The sequence below is a fragment of the Coregonus lavaretus genome, assembly GCF_964263955.1.
Source record: "Coregonus lavaretus genome assembly, chromosome: 16".
Lineage (NCBI taxonomy): Eukaryota > Metazoa > Chordata > Actinopteri > Salmoniformes > Salmonidae > Coregonus > Coregonus lavaretus.
The window spans coordinates 25,204,626-25,232,167 of record NC_140003.1 but is presented as its reverse complement, the minus strand read 5'-3'; the positions used below and the strand labels follow the sequence as shown (position 1 = coordinate 25,232,167).

Sequence of the window (27,542 nt, the reverse complement as noted above, 5' to 3'; positions counted from 1 at the left end):
CTGACCACATAGGAGAACCATTTGAAGAACCCTTTTTGGATCCAGGTAGAACCTTTTTGGTTCCAGGTAGAACCCTTTTGTGTTCCATGTAGAACCCTCTGTAAAAAAGGTTATACATGGAACCCAAAAGAGTTCTACCAAAAAGGGTTCTATCTGGAACCAAAAAGGATTCTCTTATGGGGACAGCCGAAGAACCCTTTTGGAATCCTTTTTACAAGTGTACATTGTGCAAGTAAGTGGGAAAAATAGAGGCATAGAGGGAGGCAGAGGTAGAAAAAGAGTGAGACGGAGCGTTTTAAGGCTTTCTGAAGGGGCATGTCTGCGTGTGCTTGATAAATTAATAGTTGCCAAACATTGTAAGCGAGATAATTTCCTTGACAATCTGACACACTGCAAGACGTACTTTGTAAACTTTGTACTGTTTTGATATCCTTTTCCATTGTAAATCCATTCATATTCTTCATCTTAGCACAGCGTAGCCTTCCAGTGGAGTCTGAGGATATAAGCCAACACACTTCCTCTTCCTGGTAATAGTAATCCAATGAAAGGGATCCATGTTTATCCAACAGTCTCAAAGTCTGTAGATTAGATCCGTTTAGTCTTGTGGTTGCTATGTGATCTGACCTTCCAATCAGCAGAGCTGGAGGACTGTCGCCAGGGTCTGGAACACAAAAAGAAGAAATAGTGGGGGAAAAAAACAACATGGTGGAAATTCTTCACATAGAATGTAAAAGGCCTGTATCAACCCAGGAGGACTCCAATGTGGAAGATATATTAAACAAAACATGGATTTTCTTCAGTTAATTTCTGTAATTTATAACTGAACAGAACAATATCCTTAAAGAACCAGCAACACATCAAAGCTACATAAGATTCAATAAAAAAAATGCAATTACAATGTTCTCTACAGCTGTTATCTCCTCCTCCACCCAATACACCCATCTGTCCATCATTATCGTAGATGAGCTGGGAAAGTATATCTAAATTACATTTTTACATGAAACAAACTTTGTTTTCCAAGGAAAAGTGGAGGATGATGAACAAAAATTGTTGTTCCACAGTCCATTCTCTTTCGTCAGCTTTGCGTCAGAAGGGAGATTTAACCTAGTGACTGCTAAGCTAACACAACCCACGTCTGAGGCCTAATTGACCATGTACTTTCTCTGCCACTGAGCTCACCCCAAAAAGCCCTGCTTTATCCCGATCCCCCACACAAGTTCAAGTCAGGGCTGGCTCTCCTAATATGGGCAATACATCAGTGTGTCCACTGTGAAAAACACTTATCTTTACCCTGATCCCTCTAAGCCAACCTTTAGGAGCTGCCTATAACTCCGTGAGATACCACTGTAGCATGGATGGGGCTTTGGTTCTCTCATGGAAGCACATTGTCTGCATCCAGAATGGCGCTCTATTCCCTATGTAACGCGCTACTTTTGACCAGGGCCCATATGAGAATAGGGTGCCATTTGTGGCACAGTCAAGCTCTCTGATAAAGACATTGTTCTCTTAAATGCAAAACTGTTGCTTTCATTCAACAAAATACGAACTCTACATTTCTATACTGTACAACAAGTATCAAACAAGTCCTGCATGAAAAACATCGCCATCTACAGTGAGGGAAAAAAGTATTTGATCCCCTGTTGATTTTGTACGTTTGCCCACTGACAAAGAAATGATCAGTCTATAATTTTAATGGTAGGTGTATTTGAACAGTGAGAGACAGAATAACCACAAAAAAATCCAGAAAAACGCATGTCAAAAATGTTATAAATTGATTTGCATTTTAATGAGGGAAATAAGTATTTGACCCCCTCTCAATCAGAAAGATTTCTGCCTCCCAGGTGTCTTTTATACAGGTAACGAGCTGAGATTAGGAGCACACTCTTAAAGGGAGTGCTCCTAATCTCAGCTTGTTACCTGTATAATAGACACCTGTCCACAGAAGCAATCAATCAATCAGATTCCAAACTCTCCACCATGGCCAAGACAAAAGAGCTCTCCAAGGATGTCAGGGACAAGATTGTAGACCTACACAAGGCTGGAATGGGCTACAAGACCATCGCCAAGCAGCTTGGTGAGAAGGTGACAACAGTTGGTGCGATTATTCGGAAGAATGGAAGAAACACAAAATAACTGTCAATCTCCCTCGGCCTGGGGCTCCATGCAAGATCTCACCTCGTGGAGTTGCAATGATCATGAGAACGGTGAGGAATCTGCCCAGAACTACACGGGAGGATCTTGTCAATGATCTCAAGGCAGCTGGGACCATAGTCACCAAGAAAACAATTGGTAACACACTACGCCGTGAAGGACTGAAATCCTGCAGCGCCCGCAAGGTCCCCCTGCTCAAGAAAGCACATATACAGGCACGTCTGAAGTTTGCCAATGTACATCTGAATGATTCAGAGGAGAACTGGGTGACAGTGTTGTGGTCAGATGAGACCAAAATCGAGCTCTTTGGCCTCAACTCGCCGTGTTTGGAGGAGGAGGAATGCTGCCTATGACCCCAAGAACACCACCCCCACCGTCAAACATGGAGGTGGAAACATTATGCTTTGGGGGTGTTTTTCTGCTAAGGGGACAGGACAACTTCACCGCATCAAAGGGACGATGGACGGCGCCATGTACCGTCAAATCTTGGGTGAGAACCTCCTTCCCTCAGCCAGGGCATTGAAAATGGGTCGTGGATGGGTATTCCAGCATGACAATGACCCAAAACACACGGCCAAGGCAACTAAGGAGTGGCTCAAGAAGAAGCACATTAAGATCCTGGATTGGCCTAGCCAGTCTCCAGACCTTAATTCCATAGAAAATCTGTGGAGGGAGCTGAAGGTTCGAGTTGCCAAACGACAGCCTCAAAACCTTAATGACTTGGAGAAGATCTGCAAAGAGGAGTGGGACAAAATCCCTCCTGAGATGTGTGCAAACCTGGTGGCCAACTACAAGAAACGTCTGATCTCTGTGATTGCCAACAAGGGTTTTGCCACCACGTACTAAGTCATGTTTTGCAGAGGGGTCAAATACTTATTTCCCTCATTAAAATGCGAATCAATTTATAACATTTTTGACATGCATTTTTCTGGATTTTTTTGTTGTTATTCTGTCTCTCACTGTTCAAATAAACCTACCATTAAAATTATAGACTGATCATGTCTTTGTCAGTGGGCAAACGTACAAAATCAGCAGGGGATCAAATACTTTTTTCCCTCACTGTACCATCAACATAATTTCTAAAATTGCAATTACCTAAAAGAGTTTGAGAGAGACAGGAATATGTTTTTGATTCATGAAAATGTAATCAGGTCAATGGAAAATGTCACAGAATGTTGGACCTGGTGGTTTTTGGAGAGTGCAAGGGGAAAGTATTGTATTATATAATCATAACCTTGTAACATTCTGATGAAAACTGAATGATTCAAATGTGGAAGAAGAAAAAACTAGTTTCTGCTGTATATTTAAAAAACTTGAACTAGGGATCATTAACTAGATTCAGCCGCAGGCCGATTCTTTCTTGAGTGGATGTTTGGGGGGCCGGACCATAATTACAAATAATTTGTAGACTGCAGATTGACCAAAAGAAGCCCAAACAGATATATTTGACTAAAACATAATAATTTCAAACCTTGCTTACATTTGTATATGATCAAGTCTCTATTATGCATGGGAATACTTGGGAAAATATTTCCAAAATTAAAACCACTTGGAGCTGATTTCCTGGTGTTTTAATGTTTATATATTTTAAAATATATATTTATTTTTTGCTCAGAAAACTTGGGGGGCCAACTAAAACCCACGGGCCGCTAGTTGGGGAACCCTGTCTTAATGGGTTTTTTATCCTCTACTGCTTACCATCTCATGGCCTCTGAGAGAATATGCTCCTGACATTTATATTCATGAGCTTTTACAACTAACGGTAACCCCATAGTTAACCCTGGACTGAAATCTTTCTCTGCTAAATTAATATTAACGTGTGTGAGCATTGGGTTCAGTTAAGTTTATGGGTAATCATATTCAGTTTATTCCTGGTAGGAAACCAGTCACATTGATTAAAAGCCGCAACAGTGTGACTCTCCCTAGCTAGGTGTGCTGCTTTGCTTTAGGCTATTTTCACACAGTAGAGTATGTATCATCACCACAGCCTAAAAATGTCTCATACATTACAATGGACGATACAGAAAGACAGTACATGGCACAAGGATAAATGTTTGTCTGTGTAGACTGGAACACTACTGCATATTGTATTACACCAAACAAATAAAGTGAGTTATTTTATTCTCCAGCAACAACATGTTGCCAGCTATCGGACCATAACATAAATCAAGGCAACCCCGGGTATTGTCTCACCACAAAACACTCCCAGGGTGTTGAGATGGCTCCCAGTTAAAATCTCGGGATCATTAATTCCGTCATTATCCTAACCTGCCCATGTCTACTACCGCATTCCCATTCCCTGGTGGAAGATAGATGTGGTCAGTGGTGGAACAAATTAATCGTTCCTATACTGAAGCTACCCAACACTGAAAAACAAGGTTAAGAGGAACTAGGCCTATTCCTATACCCAAGCCTCCAGGATGGTTGAACATAGAACATTGTACCTTCTATCTTCTAAGTTATTCATAGAAATAAAGACTATATGGCATATATGCAGATTATGTTGTTTTATAATACAGTGTTGTTAGTCTCACCTTGTTTGGCTGTGCAGGACGTTCTGTCATTATGTAGGATGTATCCTTCTGTACAGCTGCATCTATATGACCCGTAGGTGTTAAGGCAGGTTTGGCTACATGCTCCGTACACAGCACATTCATCATGATCTGGGGAGAGTGGGGGAACCATTTGTAACAAATTAGGTTTGCTCAAACATGACCCAAATACATAAAGCATACTTAATGTGGCCCTCACTGTACCACCTTAGAAATGATTACCACACAACCAAGTAACCTACGTTGGAAAGTCATTGGATCCTGTAGTGTGAAAATAATCATGGTGCTTTATTGTAGTGTACTGTTATGTATTTTACTGTATGTTATGAAGCAGAGTTACTGTACATAATTTGAACCATACCTTGGGTACAGAACTGAGTCTAAACCCCACCAAAGATCCCTCTAACCCCTGACCTTTGATAGAAGTCTCATGTCACAGTATGTCCCAGCAGCTGTCAGACTGGACTTGGCTGCTATTGACGGGGTCAGGGGAGAACAACCCTGCCTCCAGACAGATGGTTCTAATTTCCAACAGGCCTCCTGCCTATTCAGTTAATTTGATAAGTTTGGCCTAGGGTGAAGGACACAGGAGAGGAGAGAGAGAGAGAGAGAGAGAGAGAGAGGGAAAGAGAAGAGAAGAGACGAGAGAGAGAGGAGAGAGGCAGCCCGCTGCCCGGGCTGGAGTCCCACCCGACAGCGTTAACGATGCCTACCTCTGCAGCTTGTACCGTCCTCGCCGACCTCAAAGCCGTCAGCGCAGAAACAGAAGGTTCCATTTCTCGTCATGACGCAGCCATAGCGGCAACGCAGCTCATGGCAGGCTGACAGCAGCTCTGTGGAGAGAGAGAGAGAGAGAGAGAGAGAGAGAGAGAGAGAGAGAGAGAGAGAGAGAGAGAGAGAGAGGGAACACATGTAAATTGGTTTTTGATTTTCTACTTGCTCCTCAAAGCCCTTCTTTCCCCATCAGTGGAGGAGTTTGACAGTCCTGAGCTCACGGCAGGGATCATTAGGTGTTGCGCAACAGTACAGTCAGTATCTAGGAAATGCCACACAGATATACAAAATGTGTGGGAAGACAGCCTCTCATGTAGCTGCTAACTCAATTTTTTTTTGTATGACAGAAGTAGATGTGCTCTCTATAGACAGACTTAGAATCTTAGAAAAATTATGGAAATTAAGTGGATGAAAAAAAGGCTCTCTGTATAGTACTTTTCCATTTGCAGATTTAATCGGCGTTCTGTGCTGCACACAATTGGGCTAAAGTATTATTGAAGTACTTCGCTGTACACAATAGGGCTAAAGTATTATTGAAGCAGAGAACCCTACGTTTATTTTAGCTGTCAAGGATGACAATGGATGACAGTCCAGAAAAGTTTTTTGTAAAAGCAATTTTTAAAGCATTACAGAAACTTTCTTAGCCTTCATATCTTGTAAAGACTCTATAATACACAACACAATGAGACAATCAAAGCAAAAATAAATAAAAGACACTGTGAATCTTTCTCATGAAGACTCGAAATGATGGGAGTGAACACCTGCCTATCTATGTAGCGATCTATATGTAAACAGATGTGCTCATTTAATATATTTACTCTGTACTCTTAACCTAAACCGTGCAATACTGTGCTATGAACATTAAGGTAAGCCTCACAGTACAATACAGATACTAGATGCAAGCAAGTAAGTAGCCATGTCCGAGGCAGAACGGCCTATCTCTTGTTTCTGTAGCGTGAGGCAGCTTGATGTAAAAGTACACCCCCTGGACAGGGCAGAACCAAAGTTCCCTCTAATTGTTTTCATCACTGAGCAAATTTTAGGTCTGCTGAGCACAAACTTGAGTGTTGTAAAAAATGATGTGCAACTTCTGGCGCGCATTTACTGTGAACACTGAGGCTGTACCCGCTACTATACTGTGGCTATTTGATCATAATGTAGGCCTACCAGAGTGGCCTGCCATAGAAAACAATGGAGAAAATGCATCCCATAACATTTTAACATGGAAATAGCTGTTCTATCGTTCAGCCTACAGTAGCAGCCAATGTGTGGTGTTCAATGTAGGCCTGCATTCCATGAGACTTCTGAAAAAAACATGCAGGGCTTGACATTAACCTGTTTATCCATTTATCCTTCAAACAAGGAGGTGACTGAAAATGTTGTTGTGTTGTTTGATTCAAGATACCACTTTACAAAATGAAATGCATCATTTTCCCATACCATTATTACAGAAAAGCAGACAAATTATGCTATTGTCTATTTGGCTTATTCAAGCCTGTTGCAAAATACAATACTGCCGCTTTAAGACAAAAAAAATATCTTTACCTGACTCGCTTTTCAAAGATGTCTAGAAAATGCACACGTTTTGTGATCTTGTAGGAAGCAATCACTCCCCCAATGCTGACTACAAATGATCTATAACTGGGCTAATAACAATAACTAACAAAGGATATGAACAAATGTACAAATGTGCACGTGTCGCTACATGTCGCTCTCGCTTTGATCTCAAAACAAGTGCATCTACTCAGGACCGCTCATGCTGTAAAAACAGTCCAGTTCAAAGTGAATGGCACATATTCATATATGGCAATGGTCTATTTGCATTTAGGCCTACTGCAGCTCTGATTGGTTATGGCGCACTGGTCTGTGTAGAGTACGGGCCTGAGTCGTGCCTGTCAATGCAATAGAATCCTACTCCGATGCATTCTGCCTACAACAAAATCTCTTACACAGTTCATTTTGTTTCGGTATGTTGCATTGAAAGTGACTAATATTGCATCGATTCGATCTCAATTCCCACAGTAAAGGGAAATGTATAGTGTTAACTAATGGAGAAAACTCTATAAAGTTGAGTGAAGTTCAATCTCGTGCTTCTCTGCAAACGCTAGTCTATTGCAAGCAAAGCATTCTAAAATTACTTTGTGGGACTTAGAACAACGGAGACATGTGTTCCATTCTTGAAACACTTGTCTACTTGGAATATAAAATGACTGACAGCAGTTCTGAGAGAGGGCCAACTTCTTATGTCCCTAGCTAGCGTTCATTCTATTGTTCTGATGTTCTCTGTGTAACACCATTCTCTTTACAGACCGGAACAAAAGACTGGCAATTTAATACTTGATAGACATTCAATGGAATAAGTGACAGATAGAAAATAATAAGCTTAAAAAACAGAGAAAGTTTTAATTGCTGAAAAGATAGATTTGCCACTGCCGAACATTAATTACTGTCAAATAGAAACCCTTAGGATAAAGGCTGTTCAGGCTGCTCATTGATTTGACTTGTTTTCTTCTATTTCCAACAACAGAGCATTTAAAACAATCTGAGAATGTCTCAGCAGAAACAAGCAAACTCCTGACAACATATACTTAGACATCAAGACATCAGTGAGCTCAGCCAATAATCAAAATCTCAGAACATCACTATATGTGTGGAGAATATTGGTCTTGTTTTTAGGAATTAAAATGCATCTATGCTGAGGAAGATGACAGTTTTAAAAGTGTAGGAGGATTTATAGAGGTGTCTTTCCTGTTAGCTTGCTGACACATGAAGATGCATTGGTCGGGTGGAGAGATGGCAGGTGCAATAGACAAGTTGTCTGGGTGGCTGTTGGAACCCAGTACATTAACTGGTAATGATAAAGACATCTCAGTTGGATTATTTAATTTTGAAGGCATCTTTGAAATCATACTGTATGAATGCCAATGCAATACTGTACTGTAAATGAAAATATAAACACAGCAAAATGCACGCACACATTCAAACAAGTATGCACACACTGTGCACAAATGCACGCACGCACACACAGTAAGGTAATTAACTGTCTAAATAAATCATATTTAACTGGCAAGAGCTGTATGATACACAGATAATATAATGTTGGTAACAACTGAAAGACATACTTTGTTGAAATAGCTCAAATGCACCATTTTGTCTATGTATTTTGTGGTGCGTACTCTCTAAAGGCCCCCCTCTCGTATTGTTTCTCTTGATCCTTTCATCTAGTAAGACTCAGGCTTTATCTTTCATGACATGATAACTGGCATGCTTTCCTGTTCTGTGGGAAGAGAACATGCAAAGTGACTCGACGCTGGGACTAAAGATATCCAAACCAAAGCTAATCCGCATATCTAATAACAGACATCATCTATTTCACTCAGACACAGCAAGGTAGGAAGAGATGCCTGCCTTCTGCTCTGTTGTTAAAGCAACAGCAAAACTTTGGGTAACACCTTACTTAGAATGGTGATAATAGCATTCATAAAGCCTTTAGTCAAAATGACCTACATATGGTTTTATATATTCTGAGTGTGTCATTAAGCAGTCACCTCTAATCACAATGTTTAATGTCCAACTGGAAGTTTGTTTGCTAAGTATCATGTAAAATCTTTTGAAAATATAGCATGTCTCAATGCCACTTATGCATCAGGGATGAACGACTGTAGAGGAGCGGGTACAAAGATGCAAAGCATTGAGATAGACTATGTACTTGGTCAACTCGAAGGACATGCTTTCAGGTGTTTTCGTTTTATCTTGGAAAACATTTAGAGAAATTGTATAAGGCATCATCACCTCCTAACCTGTGACTGGATCTTTTATTTCCGAGGCTCCGCATCTGTGAGTGCGCAAATTCTCGCAGTATCTCGCGGGAATTTGGGACTTCAGTCATTTTCTCATGCCGAAACCGGATTAGATACTGGTAATTAAATCAGAGTTAAATGCCAAAAATATGAGATTTGCAAAGTCACTAAGCAAAACACTAAAAGAATAAGCATCAATAGCCACTACAATGTCAAAACATGATTGTGTTATGATTTCAGTACCTTTTACTTGATTTTGAGGACCCAAGACTATGGGGGTGTATCGACATTAGCTAGCTAGCAAACGTTAGCATGCTAATGACGCTAGTCAGCATAGGCTGCTACATGATAATCAGCTTGCACTAGCTAGGGTTAGCTACCTAGCTTGCTAGCCTAGCTAGCCCTAGTTCAATGGAAACCGATGCAACCCTGCTGGCTACGTGGCTAGCTAGAGCAGTGGTGACAGCGAGGTCCCTATGAGATTTAGGGCTTTAATAAGTGCCATTGTGCAGAAATTAGGGCTGTCCCTGACCAAAAAATATATTAGTCGACAAAGAGTTGTCTGTTCTTTCGACCAATCAATTTTAAAACGTGTATTTTTCCATATATTGACACATCCTATGTGTTTTAATCAAATCAACTATATTCACTGAACTTGTCTGATGCATTAAGCACACTGGTTGATTAAATAAAAAATGACTAGAGGGAGTCCGACCAGCAATTGATTTGATTGTGCTGGACCGGGCTCAGACTTGCTGTGCTGTGTTAAAAAAAAAAAAAAGACAGCGAGTGACTGTGTGACTAGCACCCATTGTCTCTCTCTCCTCCCTGCTGCAGCGACCGCCACAGAACATCAAAGTGTTTATCTGAAGTTATCTTACAGAAATCCCTAATTTGTTTAGGAAAAACATTCCCTATTCCCTCAACCCTTGTTCTCTTTACGGTACACATGTATGCATCACATGCACGTGACCAAAGACCTATTCGCACGGGACTAGTATTACTAGAGAACGTTGATTATGTCATTATTACTCCAGAATGTCCATTATTCCAGAGGACGATTCGGACAGGATGACTTTTTTCCAAACTGCCCCCTGTAATTATTATTTAATTTTTTATAAATTGACAGTTATGACGGAAACCTGGAGGTTTTTATTCTAGGCGTGAAGATACAGTATTTCAACATGTCCAGGTGATAGGGCCACACTGATAACTCCAGCTTGGTTCCCAAGTTTGTAAACCATACCAAACCATCTTTGTCACCATAATATTTTAATTGAGGAAGTGCGATCATAATTATTCTGATATTTTAGCGATCCGCAGTACATCCTATAATGCCCCCCAGCCTTCAGTTGTGAGCTAAACAGTGCAATTGCACTTGAGATGCGTTTTAAGACTATGGATGAGAAAGTTAACTTATCATTTCCAAATGTTTAGGTCAGTTGTATGCTGCTCTGCGATCTATTAACAGCAAGGGTTGCATTAAACATATAAACAAAAGCATTCACTGTGAAATTTGATAGGCTACATGTAGGCCATTCATATATAGCTTATGCACAGCACTAAAGTTCAATTTATCAAATCAGTTATTGTTTTCTTCCGCAAACCGCAAGCAACACCTGGCACACTCAGACATTTCTCTCAAAACACAGGGATGTTATCCATTTTAGAATAAGGCGTAACAAAATGTGGGAAAAGTCAAGGGGTCTGAATAATTTCCAAATGCACTGTAGATTTACATTAGAATTGCTCATCCAAGAAGGCTCAAGGTCATTGGCCACAGATAAAATTATGTCAAATCACGTTATATCTACTGTAGCTTTGATTGGACTGATCACGTCAACATCATAAAATCTTAGCTAGCAAGCTAGAAAGCAGTCATCATCATGAATCAAGTCGACAATATACAGGCAAATCCTTTTCAATCCTTATCATATGAAGATAAATAATAGATAAAACGTATCGGTGCTCATCGGCCATTGGACATAAACATTACACAACAAGTTGGAAATCGCAAATTCAACAATGAGTGGTTTGGAAAGAATCAGTGGCTAACTGCAAGCTTTGCAAAGCAATCACTAGCCTGCTATTCAGTGGAGAGGGTGTGTGGTCCAAATCTGGGTTTAAGGGTGTCTTTTCCCAGCTTAATTGATAAACATTCACTCGCAACACACCATGGGCCAGAAAAGGTTGACTACATTGGCCATGCTGTCAATCCAGCATGACTTCTGCCGCGTTCAAAACAACTGGAAACGCGGAACTGGGAAATCTCTGACTTCAGTGAGTTCAAGACAAATAATAATATGCCATTTAGCAGACGCTTTTATCCAAAGCGACTTACAGTCATGCGTGCATAACATTTTTTTTGTGTATGGGTGGTCCCGGGGATCGAACCCACTACCTTAGCGTTACAAGTGCCGTGCTCTACCAGCTGAGCTACAGAGGACCACACAACTGGTAACTCAGAGAAAAACTAGCTCCAACTGGGAAAATACATTTTGAACGGTCATCCAACTCGGTTTCCAAGTCGGATACTCAGCCTCTTTCTAGTGCTCCGACCTGAAGATCACTGACGTCATGATTCAAACTTGTTTTTTTCGAGTTCCCAGTTGTCTTGAAAGCACCATAAATCCAGAGAATGTAAGACTTTGATGACAAAGTTTGATGACAAAATTTGCCCACAAGAAGGACCGCCGTGCCACCTTCCTGTTCAAGTGAGCAAAGCACAACAAGGTGAGTCCAAAAATGTATTGTATGCTGCTGCATAAATTATGTAATATGTATGTTGTGTAGTAAGCTGTTAGTAGCCCATGTGCCTCACCCTAATAATTTGGTCCCTTTCCCACTCTTAACTTAGCCTAATGTTCTGACTTGGTGGTGCACATGTTGCCTATAGCCTGTTTTAGAGAAATGGAATCATCAAAAATTGTAAGAGCTTCATTGTCTGCTTATATGCCCCCTTTATGTATCCTACGGTTCTGACTTGGTGTACAGGGAGAATACTGTAAGAACAGACCATATTCTGAATTCTGTCGCTGTACATTTCAAAAGTGCTGAACAAATAGTTATATTGACTACATCCGTCCTAGCTCGCTCATTAATGTCATAATCAAATTTACGGATTGCCTCTTATCCGCTCATCGTTCCCTTATGCCATAGTTTGTACATCTCAATTGTCAGTAGAAACCACATTTGTTTAAGCAAGTCAGCCATATTAGCTACAGTGGGGAGAACAAGTATTTGATACACTGCCGATTTTGCAGGTTTTCCTACTTACAAAGCATGTAGAGGTCTGTAATTTTTATCATAGGTACACTTCAACTGTGAGGGACGGAATCTAAAACAAAAATCCAGAAAATCACATTGTATGATTTTTAAGTAATTAATTTGCATTTTATTGCATGACATAAGTATTTGATACATCAGAAAAGCAGAACTTAATATTTAGTACAGAAACCTTTGTTTGCAATTACAGAGATCATACGTTTCCTGTAGGTCTTGACCAGGTTTGCACACACTGCAGCAGGGATTTTGGCCCACTCCTCCATACAGACCTTCTCCAGATCCTTCAGGTTTCGGGGCTGTCGCTGGGCAATACGGACTTTCAGCTCCCTCCAAAAATGTTCTATTGGGTTCAGGTCTGGAGACTGGCTAGGCCACTCCAGGACCTTGAGATGCTTCTTACGAAGCCACTCCTTAGTTGCCCTGGCTGTGTGTTTCGGGTCGTTGTCATGCTGGAAGACCCAGCCATGACCCATCTTCAATGCTCTTACTGAGGGAAGGAGGTTGTTGGCCAAGATCTCGCGATACATGGCCCCATCCATCCTCCCCTCAATACGGTGCAGTCGTCCTGTCCCCTTTGCAGAAAAGCATCCCCAAAGAATGATGTTTCCACCTCCATGCTTCATGGTTGGGATGGTGTTATTGGGGTTGTACTCATCCTTCTTCTTCCTCCAAACACTGTCTCATCAGACCACATGACCTTCTCCCATTCCTCCTCTGGATCATCCAGATGGTCATTGGCAAACTTCAGACGGGCCTGGACATGCGCTGGCTTGAGCAGGGGGACCTTGCCTGCGCTGCAGGATTTTAAACCATGATGGCATAGTGTGTTACTAATGGTTTTCTTTGAGACTGTGGTCCCAGCTCTCTTCAGGTCATTGACCAGGTCCTGCCGTGTAGTTCTGGGCTGATCCCTCACCTTCCTCATGATCATTGATGCCCCAAGAGGTGAGATCTTGCATGGAGCCCCAGACCGAGGATGGTTGACCGTCATCTTGAACTTCTTCCATTTTCTAATAATTGCGCCAACAGTTGTTGCCTTCTCACCAAGCTGCTTGCCTATTGTCCTGTAGCCCATCCCAGCCTTGTGCAGGTCTACAATTTTATCCCTGATGTCCTTACACATCTCTCTGGTCTTGGCCATTGTGGAGAGGTTGGAGTCTGTTTGATTGAGTGTGTGGACAGGTGTCTTTTATACAGGTAACGAGTTCAAACAGGTGCAGTTAATACAGGTCATGAGTGGAGAACAGGAGGGCTTCTTAAAGAAAAACTAACAGGTCTGTGAGAGCCGGAATTCTTACTGGTTGGTAGGTGATCAAATACTTATGTCATTCAATAAAATGCAAATGAATTATTAAAAAATCATACAATGTGATTTTCTGGATTTTTGTTTTAGATTCCGTCAGACCTTTCCGCCAGAAATTACAGACCTCTACATGCTTTGTAAGTAGGAAAACCTGCAAAATCAGCAGCGTATCAAATACTTGTTCTCCCCACTGTATGTTTTTTAAAAAGGCAGTAAATGAGGCTGAATTAACTGTTTCGCTGCAGGACAAGGCTCCGCTGATAGCCAGGTGTAGCGGTGGTAAGGATTCAGTCCATGGTGCTGAAAAGAAAGCTCTGCTGTTGGGACAGCTTTACGTAGGCCCTAACAGTTTGTGGGCAACGTTTGTCACCGTTACAGTGCAATTAATGTATTGTTTAGTGTTGTGTGGTGGCTTTGCTGGCATGCATCTAAATATATATATATTTTTTGTTTGCCCCACCAAGATTTACATGCTAAAACCGCCTCTGATTCAGTTTCATAACTTCCATTTCAAATTTCCACTCACGCATAATGACAAGTTAAATAGCGTACCGATAACTGGTAAAAGGTTGTCACGACATGCGTGTGTGCTGCTCTGTCTCCTCTCACTCACGTGACTCAGCCAATAGTGGACTAAGCTGCATGCTGCAGTGCTCTCTCAACATACACACACCCCTCCGGCCCTCCCAACCACTCACTCACTCAGCAACAGCCTGCCGCACTGCCTGATAGTCAGCAGCAGGTCGCAGTGAAATATATGTTTTTTTTTTGAGAGGGAGAGAAATGCCATGGGAGCAGCGGCGCAACTTAGAAGTAGCCCAAAAACCCTATTGTTAGTCCAGTCCACTAGGGACCTGTTTTCATTGTATTACGTTAGTAATCAATAACCTATGTTTGTATTGTGTTATTATTTAGTTAGTTAGTAAATAAATAATTAAGCCAATTTGTGAATTGCTGATTCATCAATAAGGATTATAGGACGTTCAGAATGAGACTGAAAATAGGTAATTATTTAATAAGTGACTGTTATCGAAATATAACATATATATATATATATATATATATATATATATATATATCTAAGAGTTTAATTCGGGAGATGGTAACTCGTTAAACAACTTCTTCCATGGTACCCCAAATTCCTAATGAGTTAATTGTTACATGATTAATTTAATAGAGTGACAATTAAACATAGTTAATTATTTAATAAATAACAGTCACGACAATACCCATATTTGTCTCCATCTGAAAATCGCCCCACACCTAAAAGATAGGCTATAAAACGTAGGAGCAACTCTCTTCAAACTACTTCTAGCCTATTGGCTGATATAGCCCAGTAATACAGATAGCCTAATATAATGGGCCACCTGAGAATCTCTGGTAATTTAACCTATTTCTTAGGTTATTTTTTGCACATTTTGATTTTGCCTATTGGGCGCAAAATTGTTGGGACCATGGCTGGCAAGTGAGTTGGGCCACATACACCTAAAATAACATTGCAGTTGGGTTAGGGCTTGCGGTAGTGGGTGGGAGTTGGACAGAAAGCCAGTGGTTGCAGGCCGTTTTATATGAAAAGATGCAGGTGCGGGTGGGAGGGAGATGAAGAAATCAGTACCACACAGACCTATACCGTGAATGTCATATGGACCTCACTGTCACCACTGGTCCACCAAGATATAATGGCGCCGGAGGGTGATGGCTGCCGTTTTACGGGCTCCTAACGAACTGTGCTATTTTGTTAGTTTTTTTGCATTGTTTGTAACTTATTTTGTACATAAAGTTGCTGCTACCGTCTCTTTTGACCGAAAAGAGCTTCTGGACATCAGAACAGTGATTACTCACCTTGAACTGGACAAAGATTTTTTCTTTAATGAGTCCGATGTGAAGAAAAGGCAGAGATACAGAGGGAGAAGGTCAGGGTGCCTTGTGAGGATTCGGAGGCGAGTGAGTAAATCGCCACTACTATCGGTTCTATTGGCCAACGTGCAATCACTGGAAAACAAACACGATGATCTACGGTTGAGACTATCCTACCAATGGGACATTAAAAACTGTAATACCTTATGTTTCACCGAGTCGTGGCTGAACGACGACACAGATAATATAGAGCTGGCTGGTTTTCCGTGCATCGGCAGGACAGAGCAGCTACGTCTGGTAAGACGAGGGGTGGGGGTGTGTGTCTATTTGTCAATAACTGCTGGTGCGCAATGTCTAATATTAAAGAAGTCTTGCGGTATTGCTCGCCTGAGGTAGAGTACCTCATGATAAGCTGTAGACCACTCTATCTTAGTAGCCATCTATTTACCACCACAAACTGATGCTGGCACTACGACCACACTCAACGAGCTGTATAAGGCCATAAGCAAAAAAGAAAATGCTCATCCAGAAGCAGCGCTCCTAGTGGCCAGGGACCTTAATGCAGGCAAACTTAAATCCGTTTCACCTAATTTCTACCAGCATGTCAGATGTGCAACCAGAGGGAAAAAAACTCCATACCACCTTTACTCCACAGACAGAGGCGCATACAAAGCTCTCCCTCGCCTTCCATTTGGCAAATCTGACCATAATTATATTCTCCTGATTCCTGCTTACAAGCAAAAACTAAAGCAGGAAGTACATGAGCTGAAATAAAAGATCACAGAAATGTTCCATAAGCACAAAAAGCTTATTTCTCTCAAATATTGTGCGCAGATTTGTTTACATCCCTGTTAGTGAGCATTTCTCCTTTGCCAAGATAATCCATCCACCTGACAGGTGTGGCATATCAAGAAGCTGATTAAACTGCATGATCATTACACAGGTGGCAGTACATCTAACCGGCCTCACAACCGCAGACCACGTGTAACCACGCCAGCCCAGGACATCCATATCTGTCTTCTTCACCTGCGGGATTGTCTGAGACCAGCCACCTGGACAGCTGATGAAACTGTATGTTTTCACAACCGAATAATTTCTTCACAAACTGTCAGAAACCGTCTCAGAGAAGCTAATCTGCGAGCTCTTCGTCTTCACCAGGGTCTTGACCTGACTGCAGTTCGGTGTCGTAACCGACTTCAGCGGGCAAATGCTCATTTTCGAGGGCCACCTTTGTGTGCTCTTCGCGAACGAATCCCGGTTTCAATTGTACCGGGCAGATGGTAGACAGTGTGTGTATGTTGTCATGTGGGCGAGCGGTTTGCTAATGTCAACATTGTGAACAGAGTGCCCCATGGTGGCGGTGGGGTTATGGTATGGGCAGGCATAATCTATGGACAATAAACACAATTGCATTTTATCGATGGCAATTTGAATACACAGAGATCCCGTGACGAGATCCTGACGCCTATTGTCTTGCCATTCATCCACTGCCATCACCTCATGTTTCAGCATGATAATGCACGGCCCTATGTCGCAAGGATCTGTACACAATTCCTGGAAGCTGAAAATGTTCCAGTTCTTGCACGCTACATACTCGCCAGACATGTCACCCATTGAGCATGTTTGGGTTGCTCTTAGTCGACGTGTACAACAGCGTGTTCCAGTTCCCGCCAATATCCAGCCACTTTGCACAGCCATTGAAGAGGACTGGGACAATATTCCACAGTCCACAATCAACAGCCTGATCAACTCTATGCGAAGGAGATGTGTCCCGCTGCATGAGGCAAATGGTGGTCACACCAGATACTGACTGGTTTTCTGATCCACACCCCTACTTTTTCTTAAACGTTGTCTGTGACCAACAGATGCATATCTGTATTCCCAGTCATGTGAAAACCATAGATTATGGTCTAATCAATTTCTTTAAATTGATTGATTTCCTTGCATGTTGTGTTTATATTTTTGTTTTTGTCCACATATTTGTATGTTTAGTGTTAGAGAAAATATGCATATTTTCTAAAGGTCTCTCTTGATCAAAACATCTGCCCCCACTGCTGTGAACATCACACAGAGCTCTAGGAGCTCACCTTTCACCTCATACTAATCCTGTCCATATGATTAATCGAAAGTGTGTTTTGTTTAAAATCTATGAATTATTTTAGATGAATGTCTATAAATCAATCTCTGAATGTGCTATTATGATGAAACCACTCTCTCCTGTTGCGCTATGTTGTAAGGATTGCAGGCATGCGCTTTGTCCGTGGCTGTGGCGTATTGTTCAGCCAGGAGTTGATGGACAGTTGGAAGAGCGAATGAAATGGCAGGAGGGACATCCCAGCTTCAAGTGGTTTCAAATTTCCCATCCTAAGTCACACAGGCTCAACAAAATATACAATAGTGTCAGTGGGAACCAGGACTATAGCTCAATGAAAGCCATTTTGATCTATGGTGTCCACAGATTGATGTGTAACGTTGGTCGGAACCGGTACCAGAACAACGCAAGTCCCGTAAATGTCTAAGAGGTATTAAAATGTAGGATAACCATGGAAACAAGATTAATTGTTAAACATTTTAATTCATCACATAGAAACCTATATTGGAGATACAGTATTTAACTAATGTCATATAGCATGATTATCAGTGTGCATCACTATCCTGCAGGTAAAATCAATTGAATGTTAATTCAAATGAACATTATCATCTTATACTGTCCAACGTTGCACAAGCATTTGGTTTGTAAAGTTAGAGAGAGTGAGGGTACATAATAACATCCTGATCTCAAAATGGTAGCTCAAAATCCACTGAATTCTATTTATCTACGGAGAGATATAGCCATCATCCACCTGAAAAAACAGTGACTGAGCTAACCTGGCTTTGAGCTAACCCCACAGGAGGCCACACAGATGGCCAGGCATGGCCTGCATAGTGATCATGGTGGCACTAGTTCCTGTGCCAACACAAACATGGCTGGCATTACTTCACCATAAAGCTACAAAAGGGGTAGGCCAGGCTAACACCCCCCCCCCCCCCCCCCCCGGCCAGCCTCATGTGCTTTCCTTCTGGGACCTGCGTGGCCTTTGTCTCTGGGAAGGCCAGCCCTTTACTCAACCTCTCTGTTCCTTTACCCAGCCTCCCTGTTAGCTCTCAAGGCCTCCAATTAATGTGTGACCAAATTAAGATGCTGACCCAACACAGAAGCCAGGGCCGTTTCCAGCTTGGAGAAGCTTTAATAAGCATGGCATGGCATTCGATCTCCCCTGCTCTCGTATTAAAACACTAACCCATCCTGCTCTCTAATTACTGTGGGTGTCCTCTGAGTGGGTACGCAGAGTAAGAGGGTCAAACATTCAAATGGACCAAAAGTTGGAGTAAATTGTCTCCCCTGGTATGGGTAGGGCCGGAGAAGATTGTGATAACACACTATGCAATTGTCTGTAGAATAAAATAACTACACTTTTTCTTGAAGCGATCTAAAAATTATCAAGTTATTCAAGTACACACTAGGCAATTGTCTATAGAAGATAATAAAAATGTGTTTTATTGAAGCGATCTAAAAAGTTATCAAGTTATTCAAGTAGCTTCAAGTGTGTCAGCTTTGATGTGACATACAGTAGAACTGTCCAGACCCAGACAGTGTAAATAGTTATAAGAATTTATGCAATACATGAACATGTACATGTTAGTTTGAAGACATGTAATCCCACAGCTCAGGAACAAGGCTCAATTGTGATAGTAAATGTTGCTAATCCCTCAAAGCACAATTTGTCGAGGGATTTCAGAAACTGGTGCACTGCCAAATCTTATGACACGCCCTTAAATATTGGAAGAAATCTCCTGGGTTTGTGAGTGTCTGAATGTGAATCTAACACCACACATTGTTAATTGAGCCTCCACTCCTGAGGAGGAAAAGTATCCATAATAGGATTTGATCTAACCAGATTGTCTAAGCCATTAGGGAGAGTAATGATATGACTGACAATATCTCACCAGACTGCGAATCAACAAAGTGAGATGCATCAAATATTGATTGTGAGAGCCTGTCATTGTTGATATGGTGTGTGTGTGTGTGTGTGTGTGTGTGTGTGTGTGTGTGTGTGTGTGTGTGTGTGTGTGTGTGTGTGTGTGTGTGTGTGTGTGTGTGTGCATCTGGCATGCAGCTAAACCAGCAAAAACACAAAACAATATTCAAGAGTGAAACTTGTGTAACAACCAAACTTGTCAAAGAGTTGGACTTTGGTGTCTTGTGAGCTATGAGTTTACAGTGTGAATACAAATCCACATCTACAGTCAAATAAACATTATTGGCCTTATTCCTTTATCATATGCCTTCAAATGTGTTATTGCAACAAGAAGCAGTATATTGAATATCTATAGTAAGTAAGTAAGCCTAGGGCTGTGACGATTTTTATATAACCGTGTAATCGACGATTATGGATGAAGAACCTCTTGAAAATAAAATAACCTAATACCGTTTTAAATCAACTCCATATTCAATTCGACAAACTTAACCCAAAAGCAGGAAAGTCAAAGTAATCCTGGTTTACATCTAATAGCCAATATATGGAGAGACAAGAGGAGGTACAATTTTAAAACTTTGACTGAAGACTGGATGCCGGGGCATTGAGTCTGTTTCCACAGAGACCAGGGAGGTTTTTCAATGCCTCACAAAGAAGGGCACCGATTGGTAGATTAAGAAAGCAGATGCTGAATATTCCTTTGAGCATGGTGAAGTTATTAATTAGGCTTTGGATGGTGTATCAATAATCCCAGACATTACAACGATACAGGTGTCCTTCCTAACTCAGTTGCCGGAGAGGAAGGAAACTGCTCAGGGATTTCACAATGAGGCAAATTATGATTTTAAAACAGTTACAGAGTTGAATGGTTGTGATATGAGAAAACTGAGGATGGATCAACAACATTGTAGCTACTCCACAATACTAACCTAAATGGCAGAGTGAAAAGAAAGAACCCTGTACAGAATAAAAATATTCCAAAACATGCATCATGTTTGCAACAAGGCACTTAAGTAATACTGCAAAAAACTTTGCAAAGAAATTAACTTCATGTCCTGAGTACAATGTGTTATGTTGGGGGAAAATCCAACAAAACGCATCACAGAGTACCATTCTTGATATTTTCAAGCATGGTGGTGGCTACACCATGTTATGGGTATGCTTGTCATCGGTAAGGACTAGGGAGTTTTTTAGGATAAAAAGAAACGGAATACAGCACAGGCAAAATACTAGAAGAAAACCTGGTTCAGTTTGCTTTCCAACAGACACTGGGAGATTAATTCATCTTTCAGCAAGACAATAACCTAAAATACAAGGCCAAATCTACACTTGAGTTGCTTACCAAGACGACATTGAATGTTCCTGAGCAACCCAAAACATCTCACAGCTGTAATTGCTGGCAATGGTGTTTCTACAAAGTATTGACTCAGGGGTGCTAATACTTATGTAAATTAGATATTTCTGTATTTCATTTTCAATACATTTGCTAAGACATGTTTTCACTTTGTCATTATGGGATATTGTGTGTAGATGGGTGAGAAAAAAACATCTATTTAATTTTGTATTTAGGCTGTAACACAACAAAATGTGGAATAAGTCAAGGGATATGAATACTTTCTGAAGGCACTGTATCTTCTACCATTTATCATACAATTATTTATTATGGGTTCCAGAGCTTACAGAGAAGATTTAACAGCTAAGCTGAGGTAAAAAAAACATAATGCAACCCTTGACTTTGAAAAGTCTTGGACCGCTTTAGACAGGGCAAAAACATTACTTCCCATCAAAACAACACAACAAAACGTTTAACTGAATGGAATAACTGAATTTCTTACTTACGACATGTCGATTGCCTACAGTTGAAGTTGGAAGTTTACATACACTTAGGTTGGAGTCATTAAAACTCGTTTTTCAACCACTCCACAAATGTCTTGTTAACAAACTATAGTTTTGGCAAGTCGGTTAGGACATCTACTTTGTGCATGACACAAGTACATTTTTCCAACAATTGTTTACAGACAGATTATTTCACTTATAATTCACTGTATCACAATTCCAGTGGGTCAGAAGTTTACATACACTAAATGGACTGTGCATTTAAACAGCTTGGAAATTTTCAGAAAATGATGTAATGGCTTTAGAAGCTTCTGATAGGCTAATTGAAATAATTTGAGTCAATTGGAGGAGTACCTGTGGATGTATTTCAAGGCCTACCTTCAAACTCAGTGCATCTTTGCTTGACATCATGGGAAAATGAAAAGAAATCAGCCAAGACCTCAGAAAAAAATGTGTAGACCTCCACAACTCTGGTTCATCCTTGGGAGCAATTTCCAAATGCCTGAAGGTACCACGTTTATCTGTACAAACAATAGTATGTAAGTATGAACACCATGGGACAACGCAGCCGTCATACCGCTCAGGAAGGAGACGCGTTCTGTCTCCTAGAGATGAACGTACTTTGGTGCGAAAAGTGCAAATCAATCCCAGAACAACAGCAAAGGACCTTGTGAAGATGCTGGAGGAAACAGGTACAAAAGTATCTATATCCACAGTAAAACGAGTCCTATATCGACATAACCTGAAAGGCCGCTCAGCAAGGAAGAAGCCACTGCTCCAGAACCGCCATAAAAAAGCCAGACTACGGTTTGCAACTGCACATGGGGACAAAGATCGTACTTTTTGGAGAAATATCCTCTGGTCTGATGAAACAAAAATAGAACTGTTTGGCCATAATGACCATCGTTATGTTTGGAGGAAAAAGGGGGTACTTGCAAGCCAAAGAACACCATCCCAACCGTGAAGCACGGGGGTGGCAGCATCATGCTGTGGAGGTGCTTTGCTGCAGGAGGGACTGGTGCACTTCACAATATAGATGGCATCATGAGGAAGGAATATTATGTGGATATATTGAAGCAACATCTCAAGACATCAGTCAGGAAGTTAAAGCTTGGTCGCAAATGGGTCTTCCAAATGGACAATGACCCCAAGCATACTTCCAAAGTTGTGGCAAAATGGCTTAAGGACAACAAAGTTAAGGTATTGGAGTAGCCATCACAAAGCCCTGACCTCAATCCTATAGAACATTTGTGGGCAGAACTGAAAAAGCGTGTGCGAGCAAGGAGGCCTACAAACCTGACTCAGTTACACCAGCTCTGTCAGGAGGAATAGGCCAGAATTCAGCTTGTGGGAAGCTTGTGGAAGGCTACCTGAAACGTTTGACCCAAGTTAAACAATTTAAAGGCAATGCTACAATAATACTAATTGAGTGTATGTAAACTTCTGACCCACTGGGAATGTGATGAAAGAAATAAAAGCTGAAATAAATAATTCTCTATTATTCTGACATTTCACATTCTTAAAATAAAGTGGTGATCCTAACTGACCTAAGACAGGGAAGTTTTATTAGGATTAAATGTCAGGAATTGTGAAAGACTGAGTTTAAATGTATTTGGCTAAGGTGTATGTAAACTTCCGACTTCAACTGTACATGGACATTTACATTTTAGTCATTTAGCAGACGCTCTTATCCAGAGCGACTTACAGTTAGTGAGTGCATACATTATTTTTTTATTTTTCACACTGGCCCCCCGTGGAAATTGAACCCACAACCCTGGCGTTGCAAACGCCATGCTCTACCAACTGAGATACATCCCTGCCGGCCATTCCCTCCCCATACCCTGGACGACACTGGGCCAATTGTGCGCCGCCCCATGGGTCTCCCGGTCACGGCCGGCTACGACAGAGCCTGGATTCAAACCAGGATCTCTAGTGGCACAGCTAACACTGCGTTGCAGTGCCTTAGACCACTGGACCACTGCACTACTGATAACCAGTGTAATATAAAGTGTAATCAAAATCAAATAAACCCTTGGCGACAACCCAATCAGTGTCTTACAAAATAGCCATATGAACCATAATTATAAGAATGAAACAAGCCATTTTACCATAAAGCCATAGTAAGAGTATAACACTGAGTTTATTTTGTAAGCAATTTGCCCCTTTTTCTGTAAATATATTCCATTTCATTAGACAACTATGAATTCAATAAATATGCTAATAGTTGCCTCTATAAGGATGGTTTGTTGGCAATATTTTACTTTTCAAGCTGCAAAGGAAGGGTGGAGGAAATTAGTTGTACTGTATTCATGGCTAGTCATTTTAGTAACGGGGACGTTGTCTCTTATCACAGCCTCCCCCACCCCGGAGGACACTGTTTGTTTGATGGAATTGTTAGTAATGAAAAGTTAATCAAGTGAGATAATTGAATGCTGTTGAAAGGCAGAGAGAGGGAGGGGACAAGACTTGTGTGACATGGTTTTTCATTACACTGTAAGGGGGGATTTATCTATTAATAAATGTATCGTTTCTGTAAAAAAATGGAGGGAGAGAAAAAAGGAATGTAATTTGTATCACTTACAGCCTGTCTAGGTCCACTGATTTGGTGTCTACACAAGATGAGGAAAGGTGTTTTATACCTATAGGAGAGGTGAACTGAAACACAATAAATACAGTTTGCCTTGTGAAGAGTCTCCAAAGTGAGAGTGGCTCTCATCATTTAGACATACTGTATAATGCTGACTATGCTTGGGCAGTATACCGTATAATGGGGTATTTGGAAATAATCATGGGATGGTTATTCAATACTGTCAATAACGTTGAAACCCTTTCTTTGAAGTTTTTCAATACATTTTAATATTTGTAGCTACTGTACATTTTAAGTAAATACCTACAGTCAACTTTTGCAATACGTTAGGAGATAAAGCAGATTGCGTTCTTAATTTCACCTGTCACATTATTTTACATTATGAACCTTACCATAGTTCCCCAGAACAGTTGTATGGAGGACTAAAAGTGCCACAATTAAATAAATAAATACACCATTAAATAATTACTTAAATGTGTCATTAATTAATTCAAATTAGAATTAAATACATAAATGTGTTATTAAATGTGTCATTAATTAATTCAAATACCGATTCATTTTATGTAAAATACATATATAATTATTTCACTATTTACATTTACATTTCATGGTCCTGCGTTGGAGTGCTTCCTGAATTACTTAAAACTGTCAAACTGACCCATCAAAAGTTGGTAGGCGGAACCTAACGCCTGATTGGTTACCCTCTGCATCAAGCCAAGACAAATCAATTCCGGATAATGGATTGATGCAGAGCTACTGAACACATTCCAATACACTGGGTGGCGCTATTCACCTCTACGTTGGTTTAGTTACACGGTTAAACAGAACTTTCATTGCAACGGCTAAAAATCAAGAGAAGACTCGGTCCTGCTAGCCCCAATGTTGAGACGCTGTGTGAGGTGCAGGACAAAATGTCTAAAAGTTGCCCGGAGCTGCTGAGAGAAGCAGCGAATTTGATTGAGGAAGCTCTGAGCAGAAGTCCAACGGCTCCCGCGGCACCGGTGACTCCGGCAGCTCAGTCACAGCAGATACCGGCCGCTCAATCACGTACACCTGTCCAAGGTAAGCTAAGTAATTTCATGTTAGCCAGGTGTGCTACTATTTAATGATTCGGGACACACGTGTAGGTTAAATTAGATCGACTCGAACATGTATTTGCATGCGGTATTATGATGCTTCGTGCGTGACACGTTTATTGTTAATGGGGGGGGAAGCATAAACCTAGCTAGTTCGCTAATCGGCTAAATGGTGTTAGCTGGCTTGAGCATCCCAAGATAGAAGTAGAGGCTGTTTTAGCTGACTGGTGACCATTGAGCTGTTACGTTTTTCTGTGTTGCAGCGGAGGTAGCAAGGCTCTTTGCGCCATATAACATTGGAGCCAGAAGGAATATGACGAGACGACCAGCACAAGTCCAAGTTAGCCGAAGAAGCTACACACACACTGTCTGTTGTTTGGCTGACCACAATGCGGATAAAATTCCAAGCGTACTGTTTAAAGCTGAACTTCTTACTTCAGGACTTGGAGAGCAAAAAGTAACATTTTCAGGTCAGTGCGAAACTAGGCATTTACCAAAAGTAAAAAAAGTTTGTACTGTCTGTGGCTTGTTGAAATTATTTGCATTTCTTTTTATAGTGACTCAAACTTAATTGGTGTTCATAGTGTCAATAATAGTTATCACAGGCTTATTTGCTTAATTTAAGGTGAGGTGAGTTATGATTTTGTTTTGTTTTTTTCTCCAGGGAATGACCACGATCCCATGGTTATAACAAATAAACTGATGGAAGTGTTTCCGAAGCTCCAACAAGGGGGAGGCTTTGAATTTCTAAAACTTGTAGGATCTACTCGCAGTCGAAATCTTGCGTTGCTTCAGTGTCCCAGCACTGGATACACCCTTGCCTATCTGAAAGATCCATCGACGATGATTGGACAGGCTACAATCTACATACGTCCACTTCAACAGGATCTACCCTTAGATTGTGTACATACATTTACAGAGACTTAGTTTAATACATAATCAAAACAAAGATTACTGGTGACTTTTAATCATTAATTAAAAGCCATTTGTTGTTGTTGTTAGGAGAGCTCACGTCCTGCCTCTGGTCCAGTCATCCCCTGCATCACTTGTCAGAAGGAAGTTCCCTTTTCAGAGATGAAGCTGCACAGATTGAGCTGCAATGGGTATGTACTTCTTAAAGCAATGCAAGGGTAGCATAATTTATTTTCTTTGGGAATATGTCTCTCTTATTGTTGTGCACACAAATAAGCGAGTATGACCATCATTTCAATTGTGTTAACTTCAAGGACACCCATGCAGGAATCAGAAAGAGAACAAGAGGGAGGCCAAAGTGAAGAAAATGATAGTGAGACAGCCCTAGTCAGTGACAGTGTTCCAGTGAGGCCTGAAACATCAGCTGAGAGTGCAGTAGTACCGGCAGTGATTGTCAACGAGGAGTTGGATCGCAAAGAAACAGACAGTGGTTTGTGTCATCACAATAGTGTTGCTATAAGATTGTGTGTAACTGAAAAGTTAATAGAAAGATAACACCTGTAGGATATAATTAGATAAGATAATACAGTTACAGACAATTAATAACATGCAACTGGGTTTTTCTATTTTTCTAATATTTAGTTGTAGTTGTTTAGTAGTGCTGTTTTTATGTCAACTCAGCGTTGTGACAGGTTCTGAAGATGTTTTTTCGTAATGGAAAACCAAAAAAGGCGAGGCGAGGCGAGTAGGTACCATGTAATGGAAAAGCACCATTAGATTTTGAAGAAGTGTAATATCGTTACATGGTAAGTTTAGTCTTTTCCTGGTTTCAAAGGCTGCATTACAGTAAAGTGATGTCATTTTCTGAACTTACCAGACTGTTCTAGCTGTTCTATTATTTGCCTTTTACCACTTAGTCATTATATCCACAATATGATAGTTATTTATCCGAAATCTAAATGTGGAAGATATTTTGTGAATGCACCAATTGTCAACCTTACAATATCGTTGCAATATCGACATCAAGGTGTTAGGTCAAAAATGTGATATTTGATTTTCTCCATATTGCCCAGCCCTAATGTCAATGCATACACAGTTCAGATGAATTGACACAAGTTCAGTGTCTTTGAAAACATTAACACACTGTGCAGTAGTTGACTTTTTTTTCTTCCATTTACTAAAATCAAACTGTTCTGCACCTTCAGTGCTAACAGTACAGCATTCATGTTAGTCATTCTGTGGACCATAATGAGACAGGAAGCTTCAAAGAAACAGCTTTTTTTCCTTTCTTTTAAAAGGAAAGTAAACTTTCAGTTTTTCCTTGCTTGTTCTAACACAACAAATAAAAACATGGGTTGGACATCAGTCTAAGATTCTTGATAACACTTCCACA

The 27,542-nt window shown here is 40.8% G+C and overlaps 2 protein-coding genes across 2 annotated transcripts in view; both read right to left on the bottom strand.

Annotated features, from left to right (window-relative positions):
• The window catches only part of lrp1bb (low density lipoprotein receptor-related protein 1Bb), a gene marked incomplete at both ends in the record, with an annotated part of 417,763 nt that overhangs the window by 226,009 nt on the left and 164,212 nt on the right, over positions 1-27,542 (bottom strand). Inside the window, 3 exons of the mRNA XM_084179294.1 lie at positions 404-661; positions 4,686-4,814; positions 5,417-5,536. Coding sequence (XP_084035420.1) covers positions 404-661; positions 4,686-4,814; positions 5,417-5,536 — 507 coding nt within the window. The remainder of the gene's footprint in view (positions 1-403; positions 662-4,685; positions 4,815-5,416; positions 5,537-27,542) is intronic.
• LOC311143474 (uncharacterized protein) overlaps positions 26,866-27,542 on the bottom strand; it is a 3,539-nt gene continuing 2,862 nt past the window's right edge. The window contains exon 6 of the mRNA XM_084179295.1: positions 26,866-27,542. This exon is cut by the window's right edge and continues 167 nt beyond it. Within this exon, the coding sequence (XP_084035421.1) occupies positions 27,512-27,542 (31 nt within the window). The 3' untranslated portion in view covers positions 26,866-27,511.